The sequence below is a fragment of the Chiloscyllium plagiosum genome, chromosome 31 (assembly GCF_004010195.1).
Source record: "Chiloscyllium plagiosum isolate BGI_BamShark_2017 chromosome 31, ASM401019v2, whole genome shotgun sequence".
NCBI lineage: Eukaryota > Metazoa > Chordata > Chondrichthyes > Orectolobiformes > Hemiscylliidae > Chiloscyllium > Chiloscyllium plagiosum.
The window spans coordinates 39,036,095-39,051,589 of record NC_057740.1 but is presented as its reverse complement, the minus strand read 5'-3'; the positions used below and the strand labels follow the sequence as shown (position 1 = coordinate 39,051,589).

Here is a 15,495-nt window from a genome sequence, read left to right as displayed (position 1 = left end):
CCCTGATATTTTTAAGATATAATGGTATGTTTTACATTCCTATAACTGTAGCCTGAGATTGCATAGGGAAGTGGCTTATTCCTCAATCAGATACAACTTTTGCTTTCAAACCTTTGTTATTCTGCCCAAACACTTTTCTCTCCCTCCGACTCTCACTCTCTTTCTCCCTCTCCCACTCTCAGTGTCACTTCCTCTCATTCTCACCGCCCTCGCTCTCTCCTACTCTCATTTTCACCCTCCATCTTTCAGTCCCACTCTCACTTGCACTCTCTTTCACTTCCTCTCTCATTCTCACTCTCTCTAACTCTCCATCTGTCACTGACCCTTCTGTTTCTCACTCCCTCTCTTTTTGTCTCCCTCTCCCTCTTTCTGTCTCTCTCTGTCTCCCTCTCAGTCCCTCCCTTTCTGTATCCCACTTCCCTGCTCTCTCTTCCATTCACTCTTTATCTCACATTCACTCTCGCCCCCTTCTCTCTCCCTCTGTCCCTCTCTTTCTCTCTCCCATTCAATCTCCCCCTCTCTCTCCCTCTCCCTCTCACCCTTCCCTGTCTCCCTTTCTCACTCTCTCTCTCTCTCTCTCTCATTCCTTCTTTTTGAAACAGTAGACCCCGTAGAGCCGTCGCTTCTTGTCGGGGAAGCCGAAGCTGCGGACCCCGGGTTCCTTGCTGCCACACTTGTCCCGCGGGTTGACGATGGGGTAGCGGACACTGCCATCCTGTAACCAGCCAGCCTGGCAGCGGTCCAATAACTGCAGCTTCCAGGCTGCATACAGCTGGCCCACCTTGGCAATGGTCACCCCGTGTTTCTCACACGCCTTCACCGCCTCTACATAGTTCAGCTTCCGATAGGTCCTCAGGAAATAAACTTTACCTTCATCAGAAACAAGCACAAACATTACAAAGTCCTGTTAGCGTGTCTGAATAAAACATCCCTCATAGTTCTTGTACAGTCTCAGCCTTTTTGGAGTCACAGCATGTGGAAGAATGAATTGCAATCGTATAGCGCCTATCATGAGGCCATCCCACTGCTTTTTTTAGGGAAAACAACAGCCAATTTGAGCACAGCAAGCTCCCACAGACAGCTATGTGATAATGAGTCAATTATTTATAGAGTCATAGAGATGTACAGCATGAAAACAGACCATTCGGTCCAACCTGTCCATGCTGACCAGTTATAACCTAATCTACTCCCATTTGCCAGCACCCGGCCCATATCCCTCTAAACCCTTCCTATTCATATACCCATCCAGATGCCTTACAAATGTTGTACCAGCCTCCACCACTTCCTCTGGCAGCTCATTCCATACACGTACCATCTTCTGCGTGAAAAAGTTGCCCCTTAGGTCCCTTTAAAATCTTTCCCCTCTCGCCCTAAACCTATGTCCTCTAGTTCTGGACTCCCCCGACCCCAGGGAAAAGGCTTTGTCTATTTATTCTATCCATGCTCCTCATGATTTTATAAATCTCTATAAGGTCACCCCTCAGTCTCCGACGCTCCAGGGAAAACAGTCCCAGCCTGTTCAACCTCTCCCTATAGCTCAAACCTTCCAACTCTGGCAACATGCTTGTAAATAGAGTCATAGAGATGTACAGCATGGAAACAGACCCTTCGGACTAACCCGTCCATGCCACCCAGATATCCCAATCCAATCTAGTCCCACCTGCCAGCACCCGGCCCATATCCCTCCAAACCCTTCCTATTCATATACCCATCGAAATGCATCTTAAATATTGCAATTGTACTAACCTCCACCACATCCTCTGGCAGCTCATTCCATATACGTACCACCCTCTGTGTGAAAAAGTTGCCCTTTAGGTCTCTTTTATATCTTTCTTCTCTCACCCTAAACCTATGCCTTCTAGTTCTGGACTCCCTGTTTTATTGAGGTGAGGGCTGAAGGAATAGTATTGAGAGCTCACAAGGAGATTATCCAGTTGGAAATTGTAATATTTGACTGTTAGCATTCTCCTGGAAGGGCTGGCAAGGGCATAGCTTAACATGGCAACCAACAGCCTAGTGGTTTTGACAGTGCAGCACTCCCTCAGTACCAGTCTACATCATACACTCAGCATTCTGGACTTAATCTCGTAACATTCTACACCCAGAAGGCGAGAGTTCCACCTGGAGTGTGAAGGGTTAATACTAAAACATGTAAAGAGTCAGTCTACAGTGATGGAGGAGATCATGACAGCCTCCTGCTAAACCAATAAATAGTTTGAAGAATGTTCAATAACATTTTGACTTATACCAATAGCTGACCTTACAGCAATCTGCACCTCTCCTGTGACCAAGGTCACAGCCCCCATTGCAGGTTTCTTGAACAAAGTGAATGTAAATCCTCCTTGGATTGTTTGCGTCACATTCCACCGACATGCGGCAGGCACTAGGACCTTTGGTGAAGTACTGTGCAGAAAGTGGTTTTGACTACTGAAGAGATGGGAGGCTACACGGGACATAGATAGGACAGACAGGGAGGAACTTTTCCCCTTGGTGGGGGGATCAATATTTGGGGGCATATAACATTAAAAAAAACATTTGGACGGGTACATGGATAGGAAAGGTTTAGAAGGATATGGGCCAAATGCAGGCGCCTGGGACTAGTTCAGTTTAAGAAGTCTGGTCAGCATGGACAGGTTGGGCCAAAGGGCTTGTTTCCATGCTGTGTGGCTCAAAGACTTCTCCAAGACCCACTGTAATGCTAATAGAGTTCCCACAAGGAAAAACTAAATGCCCAACACTGCGGCTCATTAGATTAATGATAGGACTTTAGTGTCATGGGATTAGTAACTGTATTTATTTTCCCTTTCACAGGGCACCACTGGCAAGACCCGTTCCCAACTGAGAGACCATTTTAGGGAGACAGTCAAGGAGGCAGCCACTTGCTGTGGGTCTGCAGTTACACAGACTGGGTAATCACAGCAGATGCCCTTCCACAAAAGGACATTAATGAAATAAATTGTTTTGTTTAAACAGCAATTGCTGATTGTTTCAAGGTCATCATTACAGAGACTAATCTTCTAATTCCTGATTTGTTAATTGAATTTGAATTCCATCCCTTGCCATGGCGGGGGGTTAGGCCTATATCCCATAGTATGACCTCTCACCTTTCAGGTTGGAGGTGAAACAGAAAGCATCATATCGCTCATCATCTTTGTGTCGGTAGCCGTAGTTCCGAATGCCAGCGGTCTGCTCCGATCTGCCACACTGAAGTCGGGGCTTGGAAATTGGGTACTGGACCGATCCATCGTCCAGCCAGCCAGCGTTACACCAATCCAATCCCTTCAGCCATGCCTCGTGCAGCTGCTCATAAGAGGCCAATATCCCATCCTGCTCCTCACACGCCTTCTTAGCATCTTCAAAGTTTAACGTGTAACGCCCCAGCCTTGGATGGTAAGGAAACACCACACCTTTAATTGAATTAAAGGCACCATTACACACAGGAGGCAGAAACAGACGGCACCAGAGCAGGGTACTGGATACTTTGGATTGCCTGGGCAGTGGACTTCAATATTTAACTACAAGGAATCTCCCTACAGCCTGCACTTGAAATCCCCTCAGAACATAAATGTCATAGAATGGTCAGGGATTGCCTACATACACATCCCCACCTGAATTTCATTGTCCCCACATCCCCACCTGAATTGACAGGCAATTCCCTATCACCCAGGGCCCATTTTTAACCTTCTCCCTCGAAGGAAAATCTATAAATGTGCAAATGACACATGCCGTTGTGACTTTATTTTATTAATCCGTGAGACATAAGCATTGTTGGCTGGACCAGGATTTATTGCTCATGCCTAGTTGCCCTTGAGAAAGTGTTGTTGGGCTGAACTGCTGCAGCCCACACGCTGCAGTTGGATCCACTATGCCTTTGCGGAAATAAGTCTAGCATTTTGATACTAAAGGAACAGTGATATATTTCCAAATCAGGATGTTGAGCCCCTTAGAGGGGAACTTGTAGGTAGTGGTGTTCTCATCTATTTGCTGTCCTTGTCCTTCTAGAAGGAAGTGGTTGAGGGTTTGGAAGGTGCTGTCTCTAGATCTTGTAGACAGTACACACTGCTGCTGCTGAGCATCGGAGATGGAGGGAGTGAATGTTTGAGGATGTGGTGCCAATCAAATTGGGGCTGCTTTGACACAGATGGTTGATCTTCTTAAGTGTCATTGGAGCTGCACCCATCCAGGCAAGTGGGGAGTATTTCATCACACTCCTGACATGTGCCTTATAGATGGTGGACAGGCTTTGGGGGCGGCGGCGTTCAGGAGGTGAGTTACTTGCTGTGGTTTATTCCTAGCCTCTGATTTGCTCTTGTAGCCTTTGTGTTCATACGAAGGTCCAGTTGAGTTTCTGGTCAGTGCTAACCCCCAGGATGTTGATAGCAGGCAATTCGGTGATGGTGTAATGTCACTGAATATCAAGGATTGGTTGTTAAATTATCTCTGATTGGAGATAGTCATGGTTTGGCATTTGTGTGGCATGAATGTTATTACCAATTGTGTACACCTCAGAATGGAACAGGGTTGCATCAGTGTGTTAACTTCCCAGAATTCCTGCTTCTTTTTCCTTCATTATTCCTCTGGGCCACGAACCAATTCTAACCCTCACGGTATCTGGGGCAGGGGTCAGCAGTGCCATACGACGTATACCTCAGTTGGCTGACAGCAATGGAAGCTTTGAGACCCTCACAGATCAATTAGCCCAGGGCTGGACGTAATGTATGAGAAACAACAACTTGGGCACATCACTTGGTTCTTTAGAAAGTGTAATGAAACATTGAATTGTATCAGTAACTGGACCACAGATTGGGTTAAGTGAGGTTTACTTGAATGAGTTCAATTGAATTGGCAAATTCAATTGAACAGCTGTTTAAGGAAGGTGAGAGAGGGAAACCAGGAATTATAGACCAGGCAACCTAACTCCTGTTGTCTATAATTAAAAGTAGATGACTGAACACACTTTGAAGTTTTGCAGCTGATCATGGATTTGTAAAGGGTAGGCTGCGATTGATGAATTTGTTTTAGCCTTTTGAAGAAGTGCCTGAAATACTGGAGAGGGGAATGTTACAGAAAAAAGCAAAACACAGATGCTGTAAATCTGAAATAATAAAAAACAAAGAAATATCAGAAAAACTCAGCGGGTCTGGCAGCATCTGTGGAGAGAAAGAGAAAGAGTTAATGCTACAAGTCCGATCAAGTCTGCAGAACAGAGGACTCTATCATGAGTATCTTTGGATGTTATCTCTATGAACATCCTGAAGTCATTTGCTAAAGTCATTGTTAGCTAACACTGAAGCTCATGGAATTGTCAGCCAATTTTTGAATTGGTTTGTACAGTTGTATCCCTTAATCATTTTAAACACCTTGAGTAGATACAACTCAATCTTCAGAACTTGTAATTACTTCTGCTGGTTGAATAGTCTGGGATGAGGGGGGTGTTAATGAAAATTTGGAGCCAGATTTTTCCAGTTTGGGAAACCCTATTGTGTACAAGGAGTGGGTAGACAATTGGAACTCTATTGTGTAAATGGCAATTGATAATAAATCGATGGTTAATTTTAAATCTGAGATTGATAGATTCCTGTTGAATGAGATGTTCACACACCATCCTGGCTTGGAGCCAACCCTCAGTGTGGCTGGGTCAAAATAATGGCACTTCCTCAAGCATTGTGGATCCATCTACTGAATGGGCCTCAGTGGGTCAAGAAGACAGCACACCACCACCTACTTGAGGACAACTGGGGACGGGCAATAAATGCTGACTCAGCCATAGCCCACAAATGAATGAACAAAGCTGGATATATGCAGTCGGGTCACATGTTAACGCATTATCTCATTGAAGGGTAACACAGGCCTAAGGGCTGAATGGCCTCTTCATGTTCCTTTGATTTTATATCTCCAACCTTTTAGCCTGTGGTTTGGACTAAAGAACAGTAAGAATAAATATCAGTCACATGGAATTGAAATAAAGGTGTACCTTCCAGGTTCAGTTTGACAATTCCTGTATCATCCTCAAGCTCATCTATGACCTCACATTCATACCGTCCGTAATCCTGCAGGGTCACGTCCTGCATGATGAGGGATGCATCGCCATCTCCATCGCCTTGTAACCACACCCTGCCCTTGTATATCCCAAACGCTTTCTGGATCCTGCCCAATGCCACAAAGACGTCGCTGCTTTGCAATGTGTCTGATTCCTTGGTCCACTTGATGCGGATCTTCTCAGGGTCCTGGCTCTCTGGCTCATAGTGGTACCTGCAGGGCAGGATGATGGAACCTCCACGGTGAGTGAGCACTTTCCCTGGGGCAGTCTGAACCACCACGAGGCCACTCTCATCTCCTGCAGACACATGGATCACAACTCTTCATGTCAGTCGGCAAACAGACTAAACACAGAGAAGAGAGGCAGGAGGAGGCCATTCAGCCCTTCCAGTCTCCTCCACTACTCAATATGCTCCTCCAACTCAGTCCTTTACTGCCACTTTCTCCCCATCTCCTCTGATCCCTTTAGTCCTAAGAACTGTTTCTAACACCTTCTTGAAAAACTCTGTGTTTTTACCTCAACGACCCTCTGCAGCCGAGAATTCCACAGGGTCAACACTCTCTGGGTGAAGACATTTCTGAGTCGTAAAAGGCCTACCCTTTAAACTGTGACATCTGGACTCCCTGATCATCGGAACATCTTTCCTACATTTATGCTGCGAAAAATTCTTGGGAATTAAAGACTGCAAATACAATTAACTGAAGAATATGAGAATACCTAATCAGAGCTCAAAGTGCAGTATACATTATCAGGACAGGCTGACACTCCCCACAATGTGGAATCAGGCCATTCAGACCATCGAGTCCATGTACACCCCTTGAAGGGTATCCCATTTAGACGCACTCCCCCTATCCCTTTAACCCTGCACTTCCCATGGTTAATCCAACTAGCCTACACATCTCTGAACACTATGGACAATTTAGAATGGCCAATCCACTTAAACTGCACATCTTTGGACTGTGGAAGGGAACCCTGACAGACATAGGGAAAACGAGCAAACTCCACACCAACAGTAGCCCGAGCCACCATCCACCCGTAAACTGAGGGAGTGCTGCGCTGCTGTATAAAGGGGCTTTGTCTGCCCTCTCAGGTGGCTGGAGATGATCCCACAGCCACCACTTCCAAAGGCAAGCAAGGCAGTGCTTACTTAGACATTAGCGATCCTTCAATCAACATCAGGAGACGGTAAATTATTGTGTCATCAACACATTACTGTTTGTGGGATCTTGCTGTGCACAGTTTGGTTGCTGCAATTGTCTGCGTTAGATTACCTCAGAAAGTGTGTCATTGGCTGCAAGGTGTTTTGTGATATTGTGAGGTTGTTAGGAAGTCCTATACAATATAAATGCCACTCTATTCCTCCCCTCCCCCAGTGAATAATTTATTTTTGACTTGTTGCCAAATTGGGAACACTGATTCTCTCCCGTCCCATTAATCTGCGAATTTTCCGCCAATTTGGCAAGACACCAGGCATCATGGTCATTTCCCATTGCTGTTGAATCGTACATTAAGAGTCTTACATGTAGTACCTTTGCTTAAATGAAGAATAATACATCTCAGGATGAATTATAAGGCAGCCATCAGATTATGGGGTTAAGAGGATATCATTAATCACCCACGCTAAAATCAAGATGTTTCTCGTTACCTGACCTGGGATTTTAGCCCTGAAATTAGTTTTGGTGTCTTTAGTCATTATTTCAGATGCTGTTATGGTCAATGGTTTGTTGATAGTTTGATCAGATTTTTAAAATGAGTAGTAACTGACAGAACCAGTGCAATTGGAATGCTCTCCATTGTGTAGAAAGAAAAAAGTAAAGTTGCTTGAATCTTACTAGATCGTAGGAGAGAGACAACTGGTGGTGTTTTAACCTCGGGGTCAGTACAGCTCAGGTGAGGGGAGAAGATGAGAAGGAGAGTCCTTCGTGGTCACCTCAGCCAGTGCAGGAATTGAACCCACACTGTTCATGTTACACTGCATCACAAACCAGCCATCCAGCCAACTCACCCTAACTCAAGCCCTCCAATCCTGGCAACATCCGTGTAAAAATCTTTTCGGAACCCTTTCAAGTTTAACAACATCTTTCCTTTGGCAGGGTGACCAGAACTGAGTTCAGTATTCTAAAGGTGGCCTAACCAATGTCCTGTACAGCCACAACATGACATCCCAACTCCAGTACTCAATGATATGCGCAATGAAGGCAAGTTATACCAAACACCTTCTTTACAATCCTGTCTACCTGTGACTTTTCTTTCAAGGAACAATGAACCCACAACCCAAGGTCCCTTTGTTTAGCAACACTCCCCAGGGGCCTACCATTAAGTGTATGAATCCTGCCATGGTTTGCCTTACCAAAATGTAGCACCTCACATTTACCTACATTAAACTCCATCTGCCACACCAGGGGCCCATTGGCCATCTAATCAATGTTCATCAGCTCAATTGACTGCGTGGTTAGTTTGTGATGCATAGTGAACACCAACAGTGTGGGTTCTAACCCTGTATCAGCCTGACATTGTGTGACGTGTGGTGACCCTCAGTTAATCCACTATTGGTTGTTTCTCTCATCAGGGGGAGCTGTCTTCTGGAACTATAGTGACATTACTGCTACTAGAATTAGCTGGTCCCAGAAATGGTGACTATCACTGGTTAGTGTAAAAACTCACCAGATTTATTCCTATCCTTTTGGTTAGTCAGTTCTCCTTACCTGGTCTGGCCTACATGTGACTCCAGACCCTTACCAGTGTGGTTGACCTTGAACTGAAATGGCTGAGTGTGTTGATAGATGACAAATGCTGGCTTTCCCAATGAGTCCATGTCCCATGGAAGTATAAAGATTAAAAACTTAATCATTAATGACAGGGAGCAAGAACCTCTGGTTCTGGAAGGGGAAAAGCCAGCAAGGCATCATGTCAGATTGCTGTCCAGAGATATCAACTGCAGATATATTGATAGATAAATTCTCAGACAAAGACACCCTCCCCATCATTGCCCCAAAACTCCACAGGAGATGGCATCAGGTTTGTTTTTCCCATTCACAGAATGTGGGGATCACAGGCTGGGCCAGAATTTATCGCCCCTCCCTAACTGCCCAGGAGAAGGTGCCGGCAGAGGTCTACCTTCTTGAATCACCACAGATTGTATTTTAGGTTTTTTTGAGACTTTCTAGCTATTGATACAATTGAATGGCTTGCAAGGTCATTTCAGAGACAACCACATTGCTGTGGGTCTGAAGTCACATGTAGGCCAGACCAGGCAAGGATGGCCGATTTCCCTCTCTAAAGGACATTAGTGAACCAGATGGATACTTAGAACCATTGTTTCAAGGTTATCATTTGACTTTTAATTCTGTGCTAGATTTGAAGCCAGGTTCTGAGTTCTACTGGATTACTAGACCAGCGACAATACGACCACGTGATCACTTCACTATCAGGCTGCATGTAATTAACAAATGAATCACGAGTAAGAAAATACAGCAGCAGGCCATTCAGCCCATTTAATCAGATCTCCAATCATGGCTGATCTGTCCCTCTATACCATTTACCTGTTTTTCACTGTTCCCTAATGACCCAACAAAAAAACTATTGCTCTTAGTCCAGAAAATTGTCATATAATTGGAACTTAACTGCCAGCTGAGCTGAATGGCCTTTTCCCTGATATTAATGTTGTAAAATGCCAAATAATAGTGTCCCTGAAATTCTGGTCTAGTGTATCCCCATATGAAATAGCTGCAGCATTGTCTTCAGCTGCCTGAGCTCTGGAAATCCACCTTAAACATCTCTGCCTCTCTATCTCTCTCCTCTGTTAAGATTCTCCTTAAATCTTTGCTCTTTTTGATCCCTAGCTCTAATATCATAAGAGGTGCTGTATACAATGAAGGTTTTAATATCTCAGAAGTGAAGATCAGTGACAGGTTACCTAAGCTGCGATCATTCAGATCTGAGGTTTTTGAAAGAGCTGCAGTTCAGAAGTAGAGCGAGTGCCATTTCCCCCCCTCACACAGCATCATGCAGAAGCCAAAAACTCTTACAAGCTCCATTTCTGTCTCACCTGACACGTGCACGCTCTGTCTGGTTCCGATGTCATTGTTCATGAGAGAGAAGGCCGGACTCAGAAACATCAAGAGAATGATGTGGCAGCAAAGCCAGTTTCTCAGTGAAAGCTGAAGAAATAACAGATATTTTAATTTTAATCCCTGAAGATCCTTCAGGACAGAATCGTTTAGGTGGCTGTTTTTGACTAGTGCAGATTTGATGGGCTGAAGAGCCTTTTGTCTGTGCTGTGCACTTTCAAATCTATGATATGGTGAAAGCACTTATTGAACTCATTCCCTGTGCCTGCTCTGGGCATAAGAAACAAGGAAACACGCAGAATTCTAAACTCCCTGAACAAGTGGGGCTGGGGGTGTGCAGCACTCATAATGATGGAGTTTTAAACCACAAAGGCTGTTAAACTGTGGTGGTATAATAGTAACGTCAATTGCTTAGTAACCTGGAGGGTCCATATAAGTGCTCTCAGGGGCATGGGTTCAAATCCCATCACAGCATTTTGTGGAATTTAAATTAATCATAGTAGAATCCCCATAGTGTGGGACCAGGCCATTCGGCCATTGAATCCATGCCAACCCTCTAAGAGCATCCCACCCAGACTCACCCCATCTACTCTATCCCTGCAACCCTGCACTTCCCATGGCTAACCCACCTAGCCTGTGCACCCTAACCTGCCCATCTTTGGACTGTGGGAAGAAACTGGAGCACCCGGAGGAAGCCCACACACAGCAACGGGGAGAATGCCACACAGACAGCCCCATTAGGGTGGAATTGAACCCAGGTCCCTGGTGCTGTGAGGCAGCAGTGCTAACCACTGAGCCACCGTGTTGCCCAAATTAATAAAATCTGGGATTGAAAGCTACCAGGACAGCTATTACTGTAAAATACCTGTCTGGTTCACTGATGTCCTTGAGGGTAGAGACACCGTTCTGAACTGCTGTCACTCAAATCCAGGAATGACGGCCAATCTGCAAGTGCCCTTTGAAGTAGCCCCAGAAGCCCATCAATGCAAGGATAATTTGGGAGGAACAACTAATGTTGGCTTTCCCCAGAGCCTTTGGGTGTTCTTGTTAGAAGCTGTTATGAAAACTGAACTTCAGGGGTGTATTGACTGGCTCGAGTTAGCTAGTGGGATCAAAGAGTTTCATTTGGAGTGGGATGGGGGATGAATTAAAGGTTGTGGGATGAAGGGAATTTAACTGCAACAGAAGCACCAAGAGAAAGGACAATGGACCTGACACTTCCAACGCGAGCAGTACTCCCTTCCTGTAAAGTGCCCATTCTCACACTCCCCATGTGTCAGAGCTGACTGTCATAGCTGACCCACCCCACTCCTACCTGTCACACTCCGACTTGTCACTCACTGATATCTCACACTCTGACCCCTCACTCATCATGTCATTGCAGGCCTATACAGTCAATGACGTACTTTTACAGTGTTGTAATACTCTGATGTAACACATGGCTGCGTTGTCCAGTCACGTGGTGTGCTAACAGTGATAAAAAGATATTCACAGTCATGGAGGGCGTGTTCAAGTCCTGGTCTCGTTCCCAGCAAAACTTACAGTTTCTTCACACTCCAAGGAAAGGCCATGAAGATCCAGAGACAGTGACTCAGCTGAAGCCTCAAATTTGCACATAGCAATGAGAATCATAAAGCAGATGTTTCCAGTAAGAGTGGTGTTTCCCATGCAAATGAATGTTTTAAATTCAATTTGTTACCATTTCCAGATTTCCAGGATCTTTCCATCTCCTCCCTTCAAGCTGTCAAGCATGGAATACTTTACTGAAATCTGCGCTGGCTGTTTCCAATTATTTTTATTTAATCTTGATATTTAATAATTTCATTTTTAATTAAAGATTCTAATTTCTCCTCCACCACAGATGTTTAACCCACTGGTCTGTAATTAGTTAAGCTGCAGTTTCCCTTTTTTTTGAACTTACTGATTATACTGGCTTCTCTCCAATCCTTTGGTACATTTCCATTCGTAATGCAACCCCAGATTATCATTTTTGCAACATCTGCAGTTTCTTCTGCCTTTTGCTTCCTGCTCTTCAGATCTATCCCATCAAGTCTCAGCAATTTTGTCTTCTTTGGCTCACTAACTAACTATTTGCAAAATCTTCCTTCCCACCTGCTGTGTGCTAATCTGGAAATTACTCCATAAAACTCACTATTTTAAGAGGAATACCATGTCTTACTGATTATATGCAACCTCTCTCAGTCTTGCAGTCCTCTGAGATAGCCTCAAACTCAGCACATTCAGCTCATTGCTTCTGTACCAACCAACAAAGTTCTGATTATACCAATCCCTGGTCTATATTCCTGGAGACTATGGCAGTATAAGTGTATATCCAAATTGTGCATCAATGTTATGATGGTTTCTGACTCAGTCAGTCTGTCAGATACTGAGTTCCAGATTCCTACCACCCCAAGGGTGAAAATAATTTCTTCCCAATTTTGGAATAGTTTTGGAATACAGATCTGGAATTTGAATTCGGAATATGAATTCTGCTATAATGCACATTTCGTCAACACAAATTCACTGCAACATGATTAACAATTGAGGACGCTGTTTCAAAAGCGTAAACTTTTAATACATGCGTTGGCTTTAACGTGATTACATTGCCAACACTTTAAGCACTGTTTCTAAAGCACAATTTCTGTACACTGCGGGGTTGAACCAGAACACAACCATCATCTTATAGAAGAACTGACTGTACTAGGTTCAATTCTGGTCTCCCTGCTATGCTTGAACGGGTTCAGAACAGATTTAAAAGCTAGGGTTTGAGCTATAGGAAGAGGCTGAATAGGCTGTTTTCTCTGGAGCGTTGAAGACTGAGAGGTGATCTTATAGAGGTTTATAGAATCATGAGGGACATGGATAAGGTGAATAGCTAAGGTATTTTTTCCCAGGGTCTTTTTATTTTCCAGGGGAGTCCAAAACTTGAGAGCATAGGTTTAAGGTGAGAAGAGCAAGATTTAAAAAGGACCTAAGAGACACCTTTTCCATGCAGTATATGGAATGAGCTGTCAGAGAAAGTGGTGGAAGCCAATACAATTACAACATTTAAAAGGCATCTGGATGGGTATAACAATAGGAAGGGTTGAGAGGGATATGGGCCAAGTGCTGGCAAATGGGACTAGATTGGTTTGGGATATCTGGTCGGCATGGACAAGTTGAACCGAAGTGTCTGTTTCTATGCTGTATGACTCTATGACTCTAATTCCCCTCTTACCTTTAAATCTATGACCCCATGGCTATTGAGCCCTCCACTAATGGAAAAAGTGCCTTTCCTTCCACCTTATCTATATTCTCCGGTATCCCATTGTGGATCTACCTCTAGTACGTTGACTGCAACAGTTCAAAGAGGCACCATCTCCTGCAGGTCAAGCAGGGACAGCCAATAAATGTTGGCCCAGCCATGAATGAATAGAAATACAAGCCCACATTAAATATCCACTCCCTCCACCACTGGGACTCAGTGGCAGCAGTGGACACCATTTACAAACTATACTGCAGTAACTCCTTCAACAGCACCTGCCATCTCTACCACTGTTCCCCAAATCTTTTCCCGGCCATCACCCCTTCACAGGCTAAAAAACTGCAAGGACCAGTCGGTGAGAGTTGATCAAGTGGAAAGGAAATGAAGAAGACCTGTGAGAGCAGGCAGATGCTGGAGAAAAGACCAGGGGTTTGAGGGCAGAGCGCAGAGCTCAATGGAGGGCCATTTCTACCTTGGAGCTCACAACTCCAAAATCTCAGCTCACCATCTCACTTGAGCTCCCAATCTCTACTTCGAATCCTACACGGACAAGGGCAACAGATATATGAGAACACCATCCCTTGCAAGTGCCCCCCCCAAGCCTGACTTGGAAATACATCGCCATTCCTTCAGTGTCACTGCGTCAAAATCCTGGAATTCTCTCCCTAAGGGCATATGTGGGTGTCCCTTACACCTCAAAATGTTGCAGTAGTTCAAGAAGGCAGCACACTATTAACTTCTCCAGGGCCACTAAGGATGGGCAGTAAATGCAACATCCACCTAGACTTCCTACAGTGTGGGAGCAAGCCATTTGGCCCATCAAGTCCATACCAATTCTCCAAAGAGCATTCCATTCAGACCCACCCCGTAGCCTATAACCTTGCATTTCCCGTGGCTAACTCACCGACACTATGGGGCAATTTAGCATGGCTAATCCACCTAACCTACACCTCTTTGGACTGTGGGAGGAAACCGGAGAGCTCAGAGAAAACCGACATAGACACGGGGGAGAATGTGCAAACTCCACACGGACAGTCACCTGAGGCTGGAATCGAACCTCTGTCCCGGGTGCCACTGAGCTTACTCTCAAGGTTTAATAACAAATGCGAAGTTCAGATAGAAGAACTGTCATGATTATCATTAAGGAATGCCAGACCACCCGATGGGCCCAACTCCTGGCCCATTGAGTTTGTTATATCAGGGCTTCTTGAAGGAGGGCTGCTGGTGTAGGGTTGGGATGCCCCATTGGGCGAGTCACAGTCAGAAAAATTTCGGAAACAGTGCTCTGTATTCCAATTCTCCTCCTCTTGGAAGATGCTTACTAAAACCTACTTATTCCTAGACATAACCCAATGTCGAATATTGTCTGATGATGCTCCTGGGATGTTTCACTATGTTAAAATATTTTATAACTTGAAGTTACTGCTAAAGTTAAAGTACCTTTAAAAAAAGAGAGCTAATTTTTAATATCTGGCAATTTTATTTCTCCAGCGTTGCTTTTCCCATGGCAATTTCAGGGTCATTCTGGAGTCTAACATCTTTAACTGGGGTGTTACATCTTGCTGATTGGATAACAGAACACTGTACTGTACATACTCAGCAGGTCAGGCAGCAGCTGCGGTGTGAGAAACAGGGTTAATGTTTCAGGTCAATGATTCTTCATCAGGCCTCATTGAAGGCAGATCTTGTTTTATTCAAGGTAAAACAAAAATGTATTTGCAGGATCTAGGCTCTCCAGTTGATGGTTTGTCTTCCAACTGGCTTTCCTGCCCAGACAATCTGATTTTGATGCGCCAAATGGAACTTTAAGTGAACTTACATATCAAGCTCCAAGGTCTCCTTGTGTATTTGTGCGTGTATAAGAGTGACTGTACCTGGGCATGTGTGTGAGATTGAGTGTGTGTGTGAGAGAGAGAGAGAGAGAGTGTGTGTGTGAGTATATCTCTGAGTGCAGGTGTGTTTGTGAGAACATGTAAGTGTGAGTACATGTAAGTGTGAGTACGTGTGTGTGAGTGTGAGAGCATGCGCGTCTGTGTATGTGTGTGAGAGTGAGCGTGTGTGTGTGTTTTGTGTGTGAGAGTGAGTGTAAGTATATCTCTGGGTGTCTGTGTGTGACAGAGGGAGTATATTTGTGTGTGTGT

At 44.7% G+C, this 15,495-nt stretch overlaps 1 protein-coding gene across 1 annotated transcript in view; it reads right to left on the bottom strand.

Moving 5' to 3' along the window:
- Window positions 1–535: 535 nt before the first annotated feature.
- Window positions 536–15,495, bottom strand: part of hapln4 (hyaluronan and proteoglycan link protein 4) — a 23,433-nt gene continuing 8,473 nt past the window's right edge. The window contains exons 2-5 of the mRNA XM_043721434.1: window positions 10,089–10,200; window positions 5,975–6,337; window positions 3,105–3,407; window positions 536–870 (exon numbers count right to left, since the gene is read on the bottom strand). Coding sequence (XP_043577369.1) covers window positions 581–870; window positions 3,105–3,407; window positions 5,975–6,337; window positions 10,089–10,200 — 1,068 coding nt within the window. The 3' untranslated portion in view covers window positions 536–580. The remainder of the gene's footprint in view (window positions 871–3,104; window positions 3,408–5,974; window positions 6,338–10,088; window positions 10,201–15,495) is intronic.